Here is a 23384-nt window from a genome sequence, read left to right as displayed (position 1 = left end):
CTATAGACCACTTTGGTTGAAATATAAGTTACTAAAAACACACAGAGATAAACCTAAAAAGGTAGGTTTTGATTAAACTGAGGCAGGTCCTAAAAAATTAGTGAACAGTTCTGAAAACAGTGAAAGCCAATGAAAGTTTCTGTGCTTTAGGAAGATTATTTTAACAACATGTCAAAGAATGAATGATAATAGCAGGAAATCTACTAGTACACTATTAGGAGACTCTTCAAGTCAGAAGTACTAAAAACCCAAACTAGCAGTAAAAATAAAATAGGAGAGGATATAAGAGACACTGTAGAGACAAAATCAATAGAACTTGGCAACTGACTTGACATGATGAGAAAAAGAGAAAAGGGACAAAATATGGCCCCAATCTTGTTGATGAAGAAACCAGTGTGCCAAATTAGAGAGCTTAAAAGAAGAGTAGGAGCCTAGCTGGTGTTGCTCAGTGGTTGAGCATCAACCTATGAATCAGAGGTCAGGGCATATGTCTGATCAGGGCACATGCCCAGCCTGCAGACTATAGCCCCAGTGTGGGGCATGCAGGGGGCAGCCAATCAATGATTCTCTCTCATCACTGATGTTTCTCTCTCTTCCTCCCCCTTCCTCGCCAAAATCAATCCTATATAATCCTATATAATAAAGAGGTAATATGTAAATTAACCCTCACATCATCACAAGATGGCTGCCTACAACCAGGCTGGCAGGGGGATTAGTGAGGGACGACCAAACGACTTAACAGCAGGCTTCCTGGGGCAACCAGGCCAGAGGAGGGGCCATTAGAGGCGACCAGGCTGGCGGGAAGGCAGTTTGGGGTGATTAGGCTTGCGGGAGGGTGGCAGTGAGAGGCAACTAGGCTGGCAGTGGAGGCAGTTGGGGGCAACCAGGGCAGCAATGGGGGGGGCAGTTGGGGGCAACCTGGCCGGTAGCGGGGGGCAGTTAGGGGCAACCAGGCCAGCAGGGGGAGGGGGGAGGCAGTGAGGGGCAATCAGGCCAGCAGGGGGATGGGGGGTGGGGGGGAGAGGGGCAGTTAAGGAAACCAGGCAGGCAGGCAGGGGAACAATTAGGAGCCATGTCTCATAAGTCATATAGCCTCTCAGAGCTTCAATTTCATATTGTAAAGTAAGGATAAAAACACTGGCTCTCCTTATCTCATTGGGTAATCATAAAAATCAAGTGAAAATGCTGTTTAAACTCTAAGATTCTTTTATATGTAAATACTACTGTTTACAAAAAATCCAGAGGGCAGGAAGGGGAAGGAGCCAGCATCCTGCAATCAACAATGTAATAAATGTGGAAAATGGAAGTTACTGTTAAAATGACTTAAGTTTTAGGCAAAAAACAAACATGTTTGGGGCTATCTAAGGAACAAGGCACCGCCTCAGGAAGACTTTTCAGATTCACATCCTTCCTCCTGGATGACCCAAGGTAGAGGTCCCCCTCAGCACAACAGTATTCAATTCATAGCTATTTCTTCTTGGTTCTTTGTTAATGTTTTCAAGCAAATTTGTGTGTTCTAATTTGATAAAATGAAAAAACTCAATAAATGTTTATTGACCAACAAAGCTTCCCAAATAAAAATCAGAACTCTTTAGAGATTGGCATTTACAACATATTCATTATGTTAACAGCAATAAAATAGAGAGGCCAGGTCTATTTTCACTAAAATAATTTAAAGGGATAACTGACTTATAGGAAAAACATTAAATAAAGAAATATTTGAGATCATTGAATCCATCATTACAAAGAAAACAGTGACTTGTGGAAAAGTCACAAACGTCACATCATCTTATTTTTTGACAAAAGCCAAATTGGATAAACTTTGCTCACAACAATGAAAAGACATATAAAGATTCAGTTTCATGGTTCAAATACTACATTTTTAAATAGTCTTAGTTTCATAAGTTTCACAAAGAGATTTCAAAGATTTTTAAAACTGTTTTACTATATTAAATTATTTCCTTTCCATAATATCTGCTTTAATCACTAAATGCCACATCCCCTAAATCCCTGCTCCCAGCCACCAAAAATAAAAACTTCCCAGTATATGCTTAATTGAAACACACAGCTATGATTCCAAACTAAGCAATCATTCTCCATTATCATATTCCTTCTAATTGACAGGCTACAAAAAGAGTCATTTCCTGTATCCAAGGCCTTTTATCATGAGTAGTCTCCAAAATGGAGCAGGAAGTACTGAGAAAGTGAAGGCTTTGTGAATGAAGACATTCAATGAATTTAATTCCATGATGATATTCAAGCCATAAGGAAGACTTGAAGGGTGAAAATGCTACACAAGATGGTCTTGAAGTTCAAAGCTACGACTGTATGTTTCAGAACACAGACATAAAATTCTAATATCACAAGTGAATTGAAGAGCAATAGTTCTAAATATTGGAAACATTTGCTAAACTAGCTTTTACAATTTTTAACATCCCTTTTATCTTGAATCAAAATGCCCCCAAATTTTCCCTCCCACACAAACTACTGTCCCATCTGAAAATACAAAGGAAAGACTTGTCCTTCAACATCGTTTCTTAGGTTTGGCACATAAATTTTCCTCACAAAAAGGTCCTAGCACAGATGCAGCATCATGAAATTTTGTTTTTATTTTTACTTAGTGTGGACACTTCTCTGCCCAAACCTTTAATCGGAGTTGTTATTAAAAAATAAAATTATATTTGTGATTCTTTTCTGTTCCTTTAAATACTTTATCGAAAGTACACACATACACATACATGCACATACAAAAAAAAAAAACTTAAAAAAAAAACTAGTAGCTAAGCCATTAAATACACAGAAAATTCCCAGGCTCTGGATAACCTGAAAGTAATTAATAAGAATGGAAAGTTAAGTGTACTTTGAAACAAAAACAATTATATTTCCTCAAGGGTAGGTAAAACATAATTTCTGCCTTCAAGAGCAGCATTAATATCTTTGTTTTAGTTGAGTGTGCTATAGCAAAAAATTATAAACACACATTTTAGAAATTAATGAAGTTGTTACAGAGAGGATATTTTTTCTCAAAAGCAATAAAACTGATCAAATTATAACTAGCACTGTGGAATACTCTTAATAATAGTGATATACTAATTATTAATATACTAATAGTAATATACTAATTATTTATATTTACACTTATTCATATGTAGACTCCTTTTTCCAAGAGGCTCAAAATACTTTTCAGAGTGAAACTACAATTATAGTCTAATGTACTAAATTTTTATTATCAACCCTTAGGAAGAGCAATTAAAGCATATGAACATGCAAACAATTTACAATCACAAATGCATTTATCTAAATTTGCATAGCCATGGCCTCTTCTAAGTGGGAAGTCATTCTCACTAGAATTCCCCTTTATTTAACCAATTCCTTATTCCATCCTAAACTACAATATATTACTCTCTTTATTCTTATTTTAAAAATCAAGTCCATATTATTTAAATGTTAACTTCTGGTTCCACAAAATAACCAAAAGTACATATACATACTTACATATGAAAGAACACAACTTAGGTTGATAGGAAGAGAGAACAGCACTAGTCATAATCTGTTTTTCAATAGCCCTGCCATTATCTCAGTCAGAATGACATAGTTTTCTTTCCACCACAAGATCAAAACACAAATCCCATCATTCCTTAGTCATTCCCACTCATTTACCGGCCTGCTGTTATTTTAACAGAATGTCTTTTTCCTTTGTTCACTATTCCTAAGAGGAATGTTCCATCCTTTTGGTATCAAAAGTTATATTATTTGGCCGGGACCGGTTTGGCTCAGTGGATAGAGAGTCGGCCTGCGGACTGAAAGGTCACGGGTTCGATTCAGGTCAAGGGCATGTACCCTAGTTGCGGGCACATCCCCGGTAGGGGGTGTGCAAGAGGCAGCTGATCGATGGTTCTCTCTCATCGATGTTTCTAACTTTCTATCCGTCTCTCTTCCTCTCTGTGAAAAATCAATAAAATATATATATTTTTTAAAAACTTATATTATTTTTAAGTGCAGTAGTTAGGTGGGCAGTTATACAAAAATATAATTGGTAAGAGGATAGAAATGGCTCTATATACTTTTCAAAATAGTATCATTTAATAAGATAAAGTACTCTCTACTTTTCTATTTATTTTGTTTCAGATTTTTTTAAATTATGCTTATTCCTGAGAACTATTCAAGCTTAAAAACTTGCAAATTAAGAAAATTATGTCTTAATAAATTAATTTGGGAACCTACTACAGATTACTTCTTGCTTCAATACCACTGAATTTACAAGCATCCCTGTTAAAGCTGCAAAGGCAGAGAAATTTGTCTCCAGATAGCAGGAGTTCCCTTATCACCTCCAAATACTCCCATGCCTCATGGCACCCCTCAGCTGCCTTGAAAGGATGGAGAATAAGAACCTCTATCATCAACCTCTATCACCTCTTGAGCACCTTCTCTCCTGTTCTTCCCACCCTCCCCTTCCATGTGGGAAGCAGGAACTTCCTAAATCTCCTTTTTCATACTCTTCCACAGATGTGCTAATATCATCAGTGTATTATGTTCTGAGGATAGAGTTAAAACGGATTCATTGTCTTCAGGGACTTACAGCCTAATGAAGGTGCCGGGTATGTGAAGTACCTTACAACAGAGCAGTGTGGGAATGAGGGATATAAAGGATGCAACAGAAACCGAGAAGAGAACACAAAGCTCAGAACTGCTCAGTGGCTGAAAACATGAGCTTTAGCATCACAGAGACTTGGTTTCACCAGTTAGCAAGTAATAATTGAGGCAAGTTACTTAATCTCTCTAAGTTCTTTCATATGAAATATGATCATGATACCTTATAAGACTGTAGTAATGATGATCAAAAAGCATGATCTATAGAAAATAATTAGTGCTAAATGCTTAGCTGGTAGAAAGTGTGCAAATAGCATTGGAGAAATACAAGAGTACCCTCTTTAGAAGGGAAAAAAGGATGCAATCAGAAATAAAGGTCTCCCCTTAAGGAATCCACTAATTAAATTTAAATGAATAAAGCACTTGGCCCTAAAAGTACTTCTCAATGAAATCTACACTGTAAATTGTCCTCCTTTGACTAAGATGACTGAATGTACAAAATTTTTAACTTAAAAAAAGTTTTAGTGAATAGATGAATCACTTAATATAAAGCACAAAAATCAAGAGCACTATTTTAAAAAATATATTACACATATACTTTCATGCATGTACATACACACATCCTACGTAACTTTTGATATAGTCAAGCAGAAGGCTGGCCCAAAGCTTCAATCCCAAAGCAGTTCTATCACCAGTATCTTTCAATGTAACCAATATCAAAGCATGGACTCTCTCTGGCTCTGCTGGTTAGTGGAAACACATTACTTTACTGTCAGTCCCATTAACACTTTGGAGATATTTCACAGTAACAAACAGTTATAAATGTTTTGATATTCCTCTTCTCCTGATGTATTTCAAAATCCAGTAAAAATATTTCTAGTAAAAGAAAAAAGTTTTTCTGAAAATTAGAAATACAGATAAGCAATTCATATTAATTTTAATTCAAAACAATCTGGAAATAAGGCACATACATGTATTTCATATTGTAGTAAACAAATGCCTCCAGAGGACTGGGGAGAGGCTGCATTTCTCTAATTCACAGTCATTACTGACCACAGACATTACAATAAGGTCTAGACCACTTGCCTTATTTAAACCGTTTCACTCCAATTTCATTTTTCAGCAGTGTTCCATGGAAAGTATACTCCGTAGTAATGTCCTCGGCACACACATAGCACATTTGCAGAAGAACACTGAAGAATGCATTTTGTATTCTGACTGTGAAAAACCTTTTCTAGGAATGCAATTTTACTCTCAACACTTACACAATGGACTACAGTGTCACAAGCACTGTTCATGTTCTATTAGTCATTCTGCAGAACATTTTATTTAAAAAATAATAAAAGGCCTTCAGTGTGTATAAAGAATTTGGGGCACAAAAGACTCATTGTCAGACTATTTGCAGTCCCAAAAATAGAAAAATAATCCCCCAAAACAAACTAATTTGCAGCTCATAATTATTTTTAAAATACTACCCCAGAACCCTGCACTTTTTAATTTAACCAATCTATAGTATAAAAGAGATGGCATAAATGGTCTTATCATAATGGCATCTGGTTGACAAAGATAGGAGACTACATTTTGTATTCCTCAGAGACACAAAGGGGATTTGAGTTCTGAGACAGCTGGTGCAAGTTTGCATTTAGCTTAGAAAACCCCAAGGTTCTAAGGTACATGTGATCTTGGATACAGTTTAATTTGTATTATTTTATTTTAAGTTCTATAAACTATATTTCCTAAACTGAAAGTCAGGGTGTATTATTTGGTAATCCAATAGCAAGTCTGAAAACCAAATTGTAAAAAAATAGTATACATACGTCTTTTTTCCTGCACAGTATTGCTTCTCCAAAGATATTATCTGGAAATACAAATAAGTAAAACAGGCAAATGCCAAAGTATACTTGTCAAAATTTATGTGTCCATAGGGAATACATTAAGAACTGGAGAGAAGGAGGGACCTGGGTTCCAGCACCAATCAATCTCAACACCCTCAGCACTCCCTTAAAAGAGCTTCTCAGAACTTCTTCAAAAATCTCTGACAGACTAGAGCAAAAATGAAAACTCATTTGGATTCATAAGTAGCCTCGAAGAGAAAGTTACTTACATATCAGTTTAACTGAGAAAACGTAACACTAAACTGAAGACTGGTCAGATCATTAGAGTTCCAAGCACACTACTCCGAGATTGCATTTCCTTGTGGAAACAAACACTTCCATCCCAAATTGAAATGTCAGGTCAGAAACACTAAAAGAGAGGACTTGGCCTATTCAGTAAACACTTGCTCAACAAAGACTTTTACCCGGACCAACAGAAAGCACATGGGGAATGCACGTCTTGATTAATGACCTCGCATGTAATTTTCTCATCCCATCATGAAAATCTAAATTCGTTATTAAAATTAGAAAGTCACAGAGCCATTCTTCAAACAACCAGATAGATGTTTTTACCTAATTATTACTATTAATTGGTCACTCCCATCAGTGTAAGGAGATATAACTTTTCTGCACAAACTTGAAACCATCTAAGTTAAGTTAGCACAGGTAACAGGTATTTTGTTTTGTTTGCAGAAACTAAGTTAAAACATTCAGTAGGGCCCAAACCGGCTCAGTGGATAGAGCTTCAGCCTGCGGACTGAAAGGTCCCGGGTTCGATTCCAGTCAGGGGCATGTACCTTGGTTCTGGGCACATCACCAATGGGAGTGGGGGGGAAGTGCAAGACGCAGCTGATCGATGATTCTCTCCCATTGCTCACTGATATTTCTAACTATCCCTCTCTCTTCCTCTCTGTAAAAAAATCAATAAAATATATTTTTAAAAAATTCAGTAGAAAAAGAGCATTTAATGTCTCTTTTTCTTTCAAGCCTGGAAAGAATAAGTTACAATGCAAAATATTGTCATTATTGATTTATACCTCCATAATGTTGAGTACTGTTCCCTATTTACCAGATTAGTTCGTACAAATCATAAAAAAGATACTATCTTCTCGCTTATTTTTGTCTTTTCTCACTATCGTACAATATAAAGATGAAAAAATATTTTTTTAAATATCAGTTTAAAGTATTAATACTTATTAACATGCTTTTTAAAACGGCAAAAATGCTCTCATACACATTATCTTGCATACATATTACCAATTCTGGGGTTAGACTGCCTGGTACTAAATTCTAGTTCAACCACTTGGGTTACCTTGAGGAAGTTACTTAACCTCTCTGTGCTTCAGTTTCCCCATCTATAAAGTGGGATTACAGACAAAACCGGTTTAGCTCAGTGGATAGAGTGTCGGCCTGTGGACTGAAAGGTCCCAGGTTTGATTCCAGTCAAGGGCATGTACATTGGTTGTGGACACATCCCTGGTGGGGGATGTGCAGGAGGCAGCTGGTCGATGTTTCTCTCTCATTGATGTTTCTAGCTCTCTAGCCCTCTCCCTTCCTCTCTATAAATATATATATATATATATATATATATATATATATATATATACACACACACACACACACATACATACATACATACATACATACATAAAGTGGGATTACCAATAATTCTTACACCTCACAGGATTGTTATAACAATATATGTAAAATACTTAAACCAATGCCAACCACGTGGTACACACTACATAGCTGTTAACTTTTTAAATTATTATAATCAATCATTATGTTTGGGTCTAATAATCCTATATAATAAAAGCCTAATATGCAAATCGTCCCTTCAAACAGGAGTTCAACCAGGGGGCAGGGCCGGCTGGCCAACCGTGGGAAGGGAGGCCCTGGGTGGCGGCTGGCAGCCGCTAGGGATCCTACCCGTGTGCACTGGGCCTCTAGTGATTATCCATAAGGATAGAACAATCATTTTAAAACCCTTTTTCCAGATAAGGGAATCAGGTTCAGAGAAATCAAGTGACTAATCCAGAGTCAGAGTTAAGAAGTAAAATCAGGACTAAAAACCCAAGACTAAGAAATAATCAAGACTTTTCACTACACTAGTGCTATATCATATCACAGAGTATATTTCCTGAGTTTATATAATTCAGTATACTTCTAAAGACATACTCTTTTAAACGTTTAAATACTTAAATAGGCAGCATACAATGGTAGCCACACTAAGAATGAGTCTGTTATCCAAAAGATACCTGCAACTCTTTTAAGTATTTTTTGAGAAGCAAAATGAGTCAGACTTCTTAAGAGAAGTACACACCAAGTAATTAGGCTGGCTGGACAAGATGAACCTGACATCAGTTTTCCAATATCTAGAGTTTCTTTTAAATAGCAAAACATATACCCCAAGAGACTTCCATGTTATGATTTATGCTGCACAGTGGAAACAAGATGGCATTTAAGAGTCAAAATTTCAGTTCCATCTTTTCAAGCAGGGAACACTGGACAACCATGTCAGTCCCCTGAGCTTCATTTACCATCTGTCAAATGAGATCCTACCTCACAAGGCTGTTATAGAAATAACTGTGATGATATAGGTTAAACAGCTTTGTAACTATAAAAAAAAAAAAAAAAAAATCAAACAAAAATGTGTTAACATTACTATTAGCTACTTTGATTACACTGAGAATACTGAACATTCAGTTATTCATTCATTAATCACTTTTTTCTTAGAAAATTGCTGACAAAACTCATCTAAAATAGAAGTATCATCCTGGGTATTTTGTATAATTACAGTATATTATGTGACAATCTGGATTGGATAGCACAGTGAAAGAACGGGCAGTCGGAAATCCCTCGAGGGGTCCCAGATTGGAGAGGGTGCAGACTGGACTGAGGGACACCCCCCTCATGCACGTATTTTATGCACTGGGCCTCTAGTACAAAATACAAAATACACACACCAAAATTTATTCACACTTAATAGTTCAGAAAATAGAATATTTCAGTCCCTCAGATACTGTGAATATCAATCACAACAATGTAGTAATAAAAATATAAAATACCTTCAATCATTTAAGGTCTCTGGCTCGGTATATAAAGCATCCAATTCTGTACCAAGCAAATAAAACCACTCCTAATAGCATTTCATAGAATCCAAAGGAAAAAAAACCGTAAAGTTTTTTCATACTACCTATGTTCAAACTACATACTATTCATACTACAATTTACGAAGCACCTATTTGCAAAGCACTGTGCTAGTTACTACCATCATTCAAAAATTAAATCGGACCCCTCTTTTTCAGAAGCATAAAATATAAAGGTCAAAATTAGAAATAGAGTCCAGCCAGCATGGCTCAGTGGTTGAGCATCGATATATGAACCAAGAAATCACAGTTCAATTCCTAGTCAGGGCACATGCCCAGGTTGTAGGCTTGATCGCCTCTGTGGAGTGTACAGGAGGCAGCCAATCAATGATTTTTCTCTCATCACTGATGTTTCTATCTCTCCCTCTCCCTTCCTGTCTGAACTCAATAAAAATATATTTAAAAAAAAATAAATAGGGATAGTGCAATGAGGAAAAAAAGAATAGTTTTCCTCTATCTAGACTGCCAGGGTTTTTTTCCACCCAATGATTTCAAAATAAAAATCAGTTTCATAACTGACTAAAAATGAAGAAAGAGTCTACGTATCTCATGTATATAATATGTGCTTTTAGTTTTTTTTTTTTTTTAGGAACAATGATAGATGTGACATTTTTTAGGAACAATTTTTTTTTTTTTTAGGAACAATGATAGATGTGACATCATATTTAACAGTGAAACTGCAGACCCAACAAAAATCACTAAGTGACTTAGTGAAGTCCAGAACTGGAAGTCAGGAGATCACTAAATAGCACTAATTAGCTCTGTGACTTTGGAGGAAATAATACCAATCTTTCCTGGCCTTCTAAGACTTATTGTGCCTTTGGATAAGTTATTAAATTTCTCTAGGTCTGTTCCCTTATCAACAAACTTAAGATTTGGACTAGAATACTTCTACTAAAAACTTTAAGTGAAAATTTTTGGTCCCACTCCCAGTGATTCAGAATGTCTGGGCTGGAATCTAGGAAGCTCAATGTTCACCAAGCACCACAGGTGACTGAAATACACAGGAGATCCTCAATCACACTAAGGACATTACAAGTCCTAGACACAGTAAAGCAGTGGTTCTCAACCTTTCTAATGCCACGACACTTAAATACTGCTCCTCATGTTGTGGTGACGCCCAACCATAAAATTATCTTCATTGCTACTTCATAACTGTAATTTTGCTACTGTTATGAACTGTAATGTAAATATCTGTGCTTTCCAATGATCTTAGGCGACCCTGCTAGCGGTTCTCAATCTGTGGGTCGCAACCCACAGGTTGAGAACCACAGGATCTCCTATGCCCTAACGGTATAAAAAGATGACATAATTTGTGTCAGTGCCAAGGTCTTAGGAATTCTGGATCTAGCATACTGTGCAGAACACAGTAGATGCTAAACAAATATTTATAGAGAGGAAGGAGGGAGGGAGGAAGGAAGGGAGGGGATAAAGAAAGAAGGGAAGGAAGGGAGGAGGCCAGCTAACTGGTCATATTTTTGGCTAAGAAACATACAAAACTGTAGTAAAATTAAAATTGGTTAAAAACATACATCAGCAGCTGGAAAGCAAAGACTTCAGTCTCTATACACATTTTTTTTTTTTTTTTGCACACATACAATTTTAAATATAGTGGAGTCCTTGTCAAACTGCAAAGTATTAAGGAGGAAAGGAAAAAACACTACATGGAAGCCAAAGAATTCTAATGGAAAATTACCAATGACTAAAACTTAGTCATAGTTTTCACCAGGTAGAATACAGAATTTTAAGAACTGGGACTTGTAATTGGAACTAAAGTTTGTAGTTACTGTCTATTTATATGCATAAATTTTAGGTAGGGAAATATATGGATTCCAGAAATATTGTTGGCAATATTAATTTTTGCCCATTTTTTATTTTCATTTTCCGATTCACTTACATTATAATTTTTGAGATGTTTTATCTTCACTTCTGATGATCTTCAAATGTCAATGGCTCTTAACACATTAACTGTAAACAAACACAAAGGAACTTAGGGGAATTCAGATATTTAAGGAACCCTACAATAAAATATTCTAAATTACTCTATAAATCCTGTGGGGGAGGGACAAGAAAGGGTGAGAGGAAACTTGAGCACCTTATTACTTGCTTCACAATTTTTCTGATGGTTAATGTAAAACTCTTCTTTTCAATGGCAATGAGACTATCCTTGTAATCATCAAGCAAAGGAAACAAAATCAACCTATTTTCTGTGGAAAGAATAAAACATTCAAAGTTAGAGAAAATTCTCTCTAAATATGGACACTCTGAACTCACTAACATACTGTGTGCTTATCCTTCTCCTCAGCAGTGCAGTGGTCAAGGAAATTCACTTTCTTGTCACTACCACCCAATCGACCTACCCTGGGATAGTCTTCTTACTACCAAGTATTAGCCTAGACCTGGGGAGCAGATCTTCAGGTTCTCTACAGCACATAGAGCCTGGAGTTAAACAGATTTGGGGTCAAACATCAAACTGTTCACCCTAATTTTCAGTTTCCTGATCTTTAAAATGGAAACAATACCATTTATTTTTTATAATTAGGAGTATATGAGAAAATACATATTTAGCACCATGCCCATCATATAGCAAGCACTCAGTAAATGTTAAGTGTTGTCATTTTTATTATTATTGCTGATTATTAATATAAATATTAATTTATTACTACAACAACTATCCACTCCCTGAAAAGCAAAGCTTATCTCAGGTGTTTTTATTTTTAGGTACTGCCTTTGGTTATAATTGAAGACTGTTATCCAATACCAGTAACAGAGGACATCTATCCTATCAAATAAAGAGGAAATATGTTAACTGACCCTCAACCCCTCGCAAAAATGGTGGCACCCACAGCCAATAAGGAGGGAATATGCTAATGGCTGCCCCGCCCTCAAAGATGGTGGTGCCCACAGCCAATAAAGAAGGAATATGCTAATTGAGTGCCATACCCTCAAAGATGGCAGCACCCATAGCCACAAGATAGCGGCGCCCAGTCCTCTCAGCGCCGTGCGCCTGCCTCCGGAGTCCCCCAGTCCCCTCAGCCCCCCAGCTGCCCAGGGCCGGCCCGAGGCACAGGAAGCCTCGGATGGCAGCTTCGCTAGGAGGCAACCAATGAATGCATAAATAAGTAGAACAATAAATTTAAGTATGTCTCTCCCTAAAAAAATAAAAACAAACATACATAGTCCAAAATGACCAACTTCAATTCCCTTATGGCAACCAAACCTTTTGAATTAAAATGAGAGAAAATATCAAAGTAGAACCTGAGGCATATTCTGGGGGAAAATAAAACAAATGGATACATGGCTTTTGGAAATAAACACCAAACTACCCAGGAATAAGCAGTGTAAGCCATCATCCTCATCACCACCACTACTTTACCATGCAATGCTTTGAGCTCTTCAAATAAAATAAATAAATAGCACAGTTGCTCATTCTTCATTTGCTTTCTACTTGCCTTTCACCTAATGATCTAGCAATGACTAAGTGTGTTCCTTTTATTTTCTGGTCCTAGATTAGGATCATAAAAATCTGTCCCAAGATAATAGATACAAAAAAGGTAGAAAATTAAAAATGCTCCGAGTTTAGAGTGTTCCAAAAGACAGTTCTCTTTTTTTGTCTGCTACAATATATCATCACTCTCTTCCAGTGTATTTTCTATTTTGGTCCTTGCATTTGCAAATCTAAGACTGTCTCTGGCATAAGTGTTGTAGACTTTAACTGGAAAATGCCTTTCTTGCTTTAAAACTATTCGCTTGGTATCAATGGGAGAAGCCGCGGATTGCCTCCAATACTCAGTCTCTCCTATCCTTAACCTCTAACTCACACCTCAGCACAAGGCCTCCCAGAAAAAGCTACATATCCTAGTCTCCCTTGTGGCTAGGTATGGCCTTGGGGACCATGGTTCAAGCCAACTGTAATCAAGCTTCAAGGACTGTGAGACTTCAAAAAAGTATCCTTTCAAGAGAGAGAGCAAGTCTTTCTTCTTCCCATTCTCCTTCCTTTAGACTAGAAAGAAGATGCAGTGGTTAGATTCCAATAGCAATTTTGGTCCATGAAATAACACTGAAATGTAAAATAAGATATATTAAGTTATTATAGAAAGAATCTGTGCCCTTGATACCTCAGATTTACTATATCAGAACTATAGTGACTAAATCTTTGGGCTTTTATGTGCTAGAAAAATGATCCCTATTTTAAGCTACAGTTAGTTTGATTTTCTGTTATACTCTGCTAAATCTAAACCCAAACTTAAAACAAAATGGGGGGTGGGGGGGAGTTTTCCAAGTATCAGTATTTAGGTTTCTTTGAATTCTACAGATTAAAACATATTTTAAGTTAACTTTTATTATATTAATAATACATCGCCCTTATTTTACTTAATCTAAACTAAAAGTATTTAATGAAACTACAAGTTAATTACATCCAGTAAGAATCTTAGAAAGAATGAAAATTTATCAACAATTACTGCCATGGGTACTTTGTACTTGAGCAGGGGAAGAATTACAATGATCTATGGTGATGACAATGTTGATGCATACATAGAAACACATTAAGAGAGATGAACACAATTAGTTCTGTGTAATAAAGCTACAGGGAAGGGAATTGAAGTTATTTTCATTGCAAGGGCATCTTCTCTAATCACTTTAATTTTAATAACCTTGTATCAATCTTTTCTTTTTTTAATAGTTCCATTTTTAACCTGACTTCCTGTGGACAGCAGCTTATAAAATCACTCCCAACCCTGACTATTGCCTCTCAATAGCTATTAATCAGGCACAAAGTGCTTTACCTAATCAAAACTAATTTCCTTAAAAGGGGAAAATATTCTGTACTAAAATCTAGAGAATTTCACTGGTCAACTCCTGAGTCCCATGCCACTTTTGGCCCTGGAGATTCTGGCTACAACAGCATTAACCTGGCAGTTTTCCAAAACAAACAGTGCTTTCTGGACATCTGTATCTGGGCTATTTCCTTCCCTTGGCATAATCCAAGCTTTATTGATTCAGGTGATGTCCTGAATTTTTACCTCTTCATAGCACTTTTTTCAAATGCATGTTACCACTAATGTATGTCACCAACTATCTCTTTTTAAGAAAAAGCCTAATACATGTATTCTTGCTTTGTATTACCCATGGCTAAGAAAGAAAAGAGTTGGGGAAATTTCCTAACAATCAGATATAATTAGTGTACAAGAGAGGACTTTTACTTTCTACTATTTCAGTCAATATTTTACAAAAATACTCTTAAAAGTAATAGGCTTATAGTAGGCAGTTCTAACATAGATCTTAGTCCATTTCCACTAATATTGATGAAGTTACTAGGCAATAATTAGTAACAGGCTGAAGGCAGTGGTTCTCAAATTTGCCATGCATCTGTATCACCTGGGGGGCTTGCTAAAACAAACTGTGGGCTCCAGAGTTTTTGATTCAGTTAGATCTGAGGTGAGATCAGGGAATTTGTACTTTTAACAAATTCCCCAAGAAATGTTGATGTTACTGGTCAAGGGACTGTGGATCTACATTAATATGAAACTACAGATGATAGCACAGGAGGGGAAAAGACGTATATGGGTCCCAATCTCAGCTTTAGTATTAATTTATATACTTTTGACTAGCAATTTCTTTAAATGTACTTTTAGGAAATCTAACAATAATTACTGATTAGTTAGTTCATAGTAATACTGGATCTTATCTTACAGAACTTTGAAGTTCTTTTAGAGTCCTGGAATAATGAAATCCAAAATAAGTAATTTTTAGGCTACCAGAATGTTCAATGTCTGGCTCAAGGTGCTAAGACTAAGATCAAGATTGGAGCGTCAACCTGTTAGCTTCACTTTGTTCTGTAGCTATAGTTTCTACCACTAGTCCTGGCCAGCTGCCTCAGAAGACACACTAAGTCAGTCAAAAGGGAAATGTAAGAATGTTTGATTGGACACAAATCCATCACTACAACTGTAAAAAAAACAAACCCTAAAGCACATTTCCTACTGATGATATATTTCTAAGTGCCCTTGAAGTTAAAACTAGAAATGAGACCTTGCAACAAAATGTGTTTTAGAAATCTTAAACCTCTCCTACCTCTTTAAGACTATAGGTACAATCAAAATTCATACAAACAAATTTAGGATTTGCTGTTTTCAAATGATGATAATTTTAAGGAAGGCATGCCACTTAAAAATATAAACAGTTTGAGGCTACTATTTTTGGGATAGCTACCTCTCCTTTGAATCTTTTAATCTAAGTTAAATGTAAATAGAGGTGCTCCTAAATGCTAATGAATTTATAAACTAAAAATCAGCTGATAAACCAAAACAACCTGAAACAGACCAGTGGTGCCAAGAATATCTGCATGAGGATATATAAAGAATGAAAGAAATACACATTAAATAAAATGACTGACTAGGTAAGTTAGAGAGAAAAAGAACAAAGTAGTCGACAGTAGCAAATGGAAAAGCAAGTAGGCTAAGAAAAGGTAATATCATGAAGATATATAGGACTAGACAAAGAAAACATAATGCAACAAAATCAGCTCAGGAGTCGACAGGCTTCATGGGAGAAAAACTTCAGGTTGCACCTGACGATGTGACTTTATAGGTCAAATACAACAGAGAAAAAAGGGGGGAAAATTCAACAGAGAAAAACCCCTTTTGTCTTAATATATTTTTATTGATTTCAGAGAGGAAGGGAGAGGGAGAGACAGAAACATTAATGATGAAAGAACTATTGATCGGCCGCCTCCTGCATGGTCCCTACACAGGGAAGGAGCCATGCAACCTGGGCATGTACTCTTGACCAGAATCCAACCTGGGACCCTTCAGTCCTCAGGCTGATGCTCCATCCACTGAGCCAAACCAGCTAAGGCTAGAGAAACCCCCCCCCTCCTTTTTTTTTTTTAATGTATTTTATTGATTTTTTTACAGAGAGGGAGAGAGAGGGATAGAGAGTTAGAAACATCAATAAGAGAGAATCCTCGATCAGCTGCCTCTTGCACACCCCCCACAACCAAGGTACATGCCCTTGACAGGAATCGAACCCGGGACCCTTCAGTCTGCAGGCCGACGCTCTATCCACTGAGCCAAACCAGTTTTGGCTACAAAAACCCTTTTTTAATCCTTTGAATGGAAACAACAAATAAGAAAAGTGGAGAACATTTAGTCAACATTTCTTTATTCAAACTTTCCCTGGTACTTAGATATAATACAGTTGATCCTTGAACAATGCACGGAGTTGGGATGCCAACCATCAAGCAGTTGAAAATTCAAGTACAACCTTTGATTTCCTAAAAACTTAGCTGTCCCTTAGTATCTGTGGGGACTGATTCCAGGAACCCCTGCAAATACCAAAATCTAGGGGTAAGTCCCCTCATAGAGCATTGTAGATAAATACATAGAATGGCCCTTTACATCTGAAACAGTACAGGCATTCATTGAAAAAAACACACAACACCATATATAAGTGGACCAGTGCACTTCAAACTGTTATGTTCAAGGGTCAGCTGTATTAGCATTTGATTATGTACAGTAAAATGTAAAAGAAACATATCAAGCAGTAAATTTTATAACTGTACAAACTGAAAAATAGAAAACCAGAGGAAGGCAGTAGAATATCAATATAGTGTTCAATTCAATTTTCATACAATTCTGAGGCTCTCATAGATAGCCATCATCACTAGCCTTCATTATTGTTTTATCTACAGCTTGTATAAGTCACACTTATATCAAGAATTAGAGCAATACCAACAAGAATAAAATTATGGAATACAGCCAGATTATCACTATGTTGAAGTGATTATTTTCACAACTCTCTGTGGGGCTTAACAATTTGGAGAATGGACAATAAATAGCAGGATATACAAGAGCTGCTGAAAAGCTCACTGAATGAAGCAGGGCAATAGCAAGCAGGACTCACCAAAGAAAATTAATCTTTTTAAGGATGCTAACAAGAAACTGCTATCTGGATACCATATAAAGAATGAAATGCACGAGGAAGTAAAGGACAGCATAAGAAATATAGTGAATAATATTGTAATAACTATGTATTGTAACAGGTGGGTCCTAAACTTATCAGAGATTATTTCATAAGTTATGTAACTATCTAACCATTATGTTGAATGCTTGAAACATTGAATGTCAACTGTAATTGATTTTTTTAAACAAAGGAAAGAATGAAATTGCTCTTTTGTGACCGAAGGCATCAGGCCTGTGACAACTTGGAAGGCAATAACAAGTTTACGTGTGTGTGTGTGTGTGTGTGTGTGTGTACATATGTTGACTATGAACTACAGATCCCATAAGAGTCAGTCATCCAACTTCAATGGAGGGTGTAATTAAAACAAAAAAAAAAAGCAACCAGATGAGTTTGTGTATTATTTTTCAGATTTATATACTTCCCAAAACATCTTACAAACAAGCATATTTAAACATAACATAGTATTTAAACTGAATCCACCTAATAGAAGTACTTGAAGAAATCAGAGATGAGTATATTACCAACTTCACTTACAAATCTGACTGAAGTCTCTTTTTGTTAAACTGAAGAGGAAAATGTAGTTACATAGTTTCCATTTTCAACCAAACAGAAAGCATGCATATTTTTTTTGCACAAAAAAATTTTCCTTGGAGCTAAACTGAGCAGAAATTTATGTCAATCTGGTGTGTAAAAGTCAATTTGTAACACATGGAACAGTATTAACTATATTTTAAAGGAGATATCAAGACAAATTGGCCGAAACCGGTTTGGCTCAGTGATAGAGCGTCGGTCTGCGGACTGAAAGGTCCCGGGTTCCATTCCGGTCAAGGGCATGTACCTTGGTTTCGGGAACATCCCCAGTAGGGGGTGTGCAAGAGGCAGCTGGTCGATGTTTCTCTCTCATCGACGTTTCTAGCTCTCTATCTCTCTCCCTTCCTCTCTGTGAAAAATAAATAAAATATATTTTTTTTAAAAAGACAAATTTATAAGGCAATTTCCTAATTGAAAATTTGAAATTAAAGATTTCCTAATTATATAAAACAGAAGGTATAAAAATAAGCTACAATTTAAGTGCAACATGTATGCAAAAGGCTGAGAAAACATAATTAAAAAACATGGATATTTTGGTTAACCATAGGCTAACGAAAGTAAAATCTTAATCTGGATAGCTATTTAACATAGGTATTATAACCATGATTGCCCAATGCCTTTGTATTAGAATCACCTATGATTGTTAGCTTAGATTAAGTTTAAAAGCTTTCCAACAAGTGTCTGAAATGCAGCAGTTCCATATTGTTGATTAAAGAGTGCCCCCAATAGGTATGATTCATGAACTAAAAGATATAATTTAGTAAGGGTGAATTCTATACAGTAGCAATTCAGTAAATATTATCTTTCTACCTTCCAGAGGAGAGAAATGAAAGCTGGCATTATCATGTGGAAAGTAGAGAGGCATACTTATATTTTTGTCCAGAGAAGATGAGGCTAACATGATAGTCAAAATTCTTTCAGGTTCAGTCAGTAACATCATATTTTATTAAGAACTTAAAATAGATATATAAAGTCTAACTACAGTAGCTAGGCGTTATCTTTAGGAAATACATGTGCTTCAAAGTAACACAATTAGGTACATTAATTTATAATAACAAATAGCATTTATTTAGTATAATTTCAGAAATCCATAACAAAGGTTATTTGTAAAGGGAATATTTGATAAGAATGCCCTCAACTTGGTAAATGACAAGAATGTGTTCATAATTGATAAGAATGATAAGTAATTGATAAGATTGCATTTATCTTGTATTATCAAAATAATGACAGAATTTTGAGTTCCAAAAGAACTTACAGATTTGCTAGATCAACCATGTTATTTTAAAAGATGTGCTGGAGGGTAAAAATAGTAGTTAGCATAATAAATGCAGGTGATCCATCAAAAGGTTGATGGACACCTTCAGCAGGGATGAAGATCTGCATAGATGGCTACCCCAACCTGATGGTCCTTTATTGTTTATCAGGCCTTACCTTTGATATGTGTGTCTGCTTTGCTAGGGGGCAAATGTGTCACTAAAAAGCCCTGGGTGCAGAGATTGGAGGAGCTTAGTCACTAGAACTAACTTTCCATCAGGCCCTCCAAAATGCCTTCCAAATTAGTATTTCTTGTCCAGTCTCTTTAATCCACTTATGTACAGGCCCTTTTCCAGATTCCTGAACCCTTGCAGATGCTGAGAAAGATGCCGGCAAAGATGAGAAAACTGCAGACCAAAAAAGTTAAATGATACAGCCCAAATCATTACCTGAGGCAATGCTGTGGAGTACTTTTCCTTTTTCTAACAGACTATGCTGCCTCCAGTGGTTCTAAATCCTCTGGCTTGGATGACACTACTGCTCTCCTCTCTGGTTTTCTTTACATCCTATTCTGAACCACAGCTGTCATTTGTGACTTACCCATAAATTTCCAATCTGTTCTCTTAATGGTTTTATCCTGAGTATGTCAATCCTCAGCTTTCTAAATTTCAGACTCATAAACAGAGGTTTGACAAAATGCTTGAAACAAATGCAGAATATACATAATCAAACCAAAGGAAAATTCCCTCCTGGATAATCTGATCTCCAAATTAAAAACAAAAAAAAATATTTAATGAGCAACTCTGCTATGCAAGGTCTCTGTTAACTGCAGGGATAGGAAGCCTAGTGAAAACAATTAAACCAACCGTTACACAGTGCTTGTTAAGGACTCCAAACAAGGGGTGCCCAGGTGGGAATTAGATAGGAGGGAATCGAATTTAGAATGGTGGGCTCAGCTGACAATTTCCCAATGAGGCCCTAAAGAGCAATAGGGGGAAAATGCAGTATCACCCATATTTATCCAAGTCCAACATGAATCAAGAGAGACATAGAAACTTCAATTTATTCAGGGGTTTTAAAGAAAGAAAGAAAATTGTGTGTGCTCTATTTTTCAACGGAAAAGAACAAGCTTTCCCCCTGGCCAGGTGGCTCAGTTGGCTGGAGCATCAAAGGGTTGCTGGTTCAGGAGGCAACAGACCCAGATGGAAGTTTCTCTCTCACATGGATGTTTTTCTCTCACATAGATGTCTCCCTCTCTCTCTCTCAAAAATAAATAAATAAATAAATAAATAAATAAATAAATAAATAAATAAAATAAAAATATATCCTTGGGTGAAGATTAAAAAAAGAAAAGGACCTGTTTCGTTGTAGCTATATAACAAATACAGAACTCCAATCATTTAATGAAAATTTTAAATCACTATTTTTAAAACCAAAGAAGAAAAATGCACCTAAAACCTGTCTAGTTAATACTCCTTCGCAAGAACTCTCTCCAAAGCTGCACACTAAATGCTCCTCAACATTACAGGGGGGGAAACCTCATCAGGTAGAAGAGAAATAAGGACCAACCGGCGCGTTCACCCTTCCCTCGGGGTGAGGATCGCTCAGATCCCCAGGCTGTGCCTTTGGGCGGGAAGGTTCAGACCAGACAAGCTCTGCGGGCACTTGTATTTACATTTTTAAGCAAAGTAGGGGGGGGGGGGCGGAGGGGGAGTCCCGAGAGTATAGGGGGAAATCGTGGAAAAGATAAGGATGTGAGGGGACGGAAAAGAGAGAAAAGGGGTGGACTAGAATCCAAAAACCAAAGCCAAACAAACGGGCCGATGGAAGAAAGACGGGAGAAGAATTGGGGAAAGAGAGGTGGAGGGAGAGGGAGGCCGGGAGGAATGGGGGAAGGGGAAGGGGAAGGGGAAAGGGAAGAGGAAAAGGAAGGGGAATGGGAAGGAGAAAGGGAAGAGGAAAGGGAAGGGGAATAGGAAGGGGAATAGGAAGGGGAATGGGAAGGGGAATGGGAAAGGGAAAGGGAAAGGGAAGGCGAAGGAGAAAGGGAAGGGGAAAGGGAAGGGGAAGGGGAAGGACTAAGAAAACGATGGGAAAGGAAATGCGGGAGCAGAGAAAGCAAGGGGCTGGGGAGGAGTAAAGCCGGACGGGAACACCCGGCAGCGGGGCGGAAGAATCGGGGCGAGGGAGCGCCTCCTTTTTACCAGCCTCGGCGTCCCAGGGAACGCAGGCATCCGGCGCCGCCGGGAGGACGAGCCCGCGAGCGGACCAGGTCCGGCGGCCCGGCCTCGCCTCCCCCGGGCGCGGGGCGGGGCGGCGGCCGCTTACCTGGACAGGGAGCCCGCGCTGGGCGGCCGCGCCGCCGCCGCCGGGGACTCCAGGCTCTCGCAGCTCGAGCTCCGCTCCATGGCGCGGCGGGCGGCGGCGGGCGGGCGGGGCGGCCGGAGCGCCTCTGCGGCGGCCGGGCGGAGGGCGGGGGCGGAGTGCCGGCGGGACCCGCGGTCAGGCCGGCGCCGGCCCGGGCGCGAGACCGGAAGCGGCCATGTTCCCCCAGAGTGCACCGCGCGGGCTGCCGGGCGGAGGACCCCTGGCGCCCCCGGGCGCGCCGGGAGGGGGCGGCTCCCGCGCGGGGCTCCGGGCGGCGGGGGCACCGGGAGCCTGTGGAAAGGAGGGAGCACCTGTTAGAAATGGAGAGAATGAAGGGAACTCTAGGGGCTCAAGGTCCTGGACCTGAGGGAGGAGGAGGGCAGGCCCGAAGGTGGAGGTGAGCGGGAGGACAGGTTAACGGGAAGGTGACCAGACGTCCCGCTTTTGGCGGGACAGTCCCGATTTCTAGCAATTTGTCCCGCATCCCGCGGCGTCTTAAAAAAGTCCCGATTTTTTTATCGGAACTTTTTTAAGACGCCGCGGGACAGATTGTTGAAAAGCGGGACGTCTGGTCACCTTAGTTAACGGGACGCGGGCGAAGGGCAGGATGTTAGGGGGACAGCGGTCAGGTGGTGGGGGCGGAGAACGGGATAGGATCGGAGCAATGAAATGAGCAAGATGTTGGCCAGAGCAGGGCCTGAGAAGAATGATTAAAGAATGAAGTGGTGCCGAAACCGGCTCAGTGGATAGAGCGTCATCCTGAGGACTGAAGGGTCCCAGGTTCGATTCCGGTCAAGAGCATGTACCTTGATTGCAGGCACATCCCCAGTAGGAGGTGTGCAGGAGGCAGGTGATCGATGTTTCTCTTTCATCGGTGTTTCTGTCTCTCTATCCCTCTCTCTTCCTCTCTGTAAAAAAATCAATAAAAATATTTTTTTAAGAAAAACCTAAAAACTTAAAAAAGAAAGAATTAAGTGGTCAGACTTGAATTCGAATCCTGCCTCTGCCAGGGACTTCGCAGTGTCTGTCACCCAGGACAACGAGCATCAGATAGAACCAGCTGTTATCCGTGAAACTGGAAGAAGAGCAGCTTCGCCGTTTAGATGCGTTAAGAATACATGTAAGCCGAAACCGGTTTGGCTCAGTGGATAGATAGAGCGTGGCCTTCGGACTGAAAGGTCCCGGGTTCGATTCCGGTCAAGGGCATGTACCTTGGTTGCGGGCACATCCCCAGTAGGGGGGGGGGGGGGGGTGTGTGTGCAAGAGGCAGCTGATCGATGGTTCTCTCTCATCGATGTTTCTGACTCTCTATCCCTCTCTCTTCCTCTCTGTGAGAAATCAATGGAATATATTTAAAAAAAAAAAAAAAAAAGAATACATGTAAAATGCCTAGCAGTGGGTAGGCAAACTGCGGCTCGCGAGCCGACCACTGGCCTACAGCACTCCTTAGCACACAGTAGGCACGCGAAGGTTAGCTGTGAGCATCACGACCCACTTCCTAAGGGTTGCTGAGGTGGGATGGACTAATGTATATAATAAACAGTTTCTGACAAAACTTCAAAAAAGTGGTAGTCGCAGGAGGGGAAGATACAGG

General features: G+C 38.6%; 1 protein-coding gene across 5 annotated transcripts in view; it reads right to left on the bottom strand.

Moving 5' to 3' along the window:
• The window catches only part of MTMR2 (myotubularin related protein 2), an 88192-nt gene extending 66220 nt beyond the window's left edge, over positions 1-21972 (bottom strand). Inside the window, exons 1-3 of one of the 5 annotated variants that reach the window (XM_084895388.1) lie at positions 21752-21969; positions 11709-11820; positions 11511-11581 (exon numbers count right to left, since the gene is read on the bottom strand). Coding sequence is in view for 1 of the 5 variants with exons in the window: in XM_084895386.1 (XP_084751512.1) it covers positions 21752-21831 (80 nt within the window). In the remaining 4 variants the exon portion in view is untranslated. Of the gene's footprint in view, positions 1-11510; positions 11582-11708; positions 11821-21627; positions 21724-21751 lie in introns of those variants that run through there. The other 4 variants (XM_084895389.1, XM_084895387.1, XM_084895386.1 and 1 more) reach the window with 4 other exon arrangements.
• Positions 21973-23384: the final 1412 nt, after the last annotated feature.

This window comes from Pipistrellus hanaki, assembly GCF_964339955.1.
Source record: "Pipistrellus hanaki genome assembly, chromosome: 9".
In the NCBI taxonomy this organism is placed as follows: domain Eukaryota; kingdom Metazoa; phylum Chordata; class Mammalia; order Chiroptera; family Vespertilionidae; genus Pipistrellus; species Pipistrellus hanaki.
Note: the sequence above shows the minus strand (reverse complement) of the source record. Positions and strands in the feature narration are given on the sequence as shown.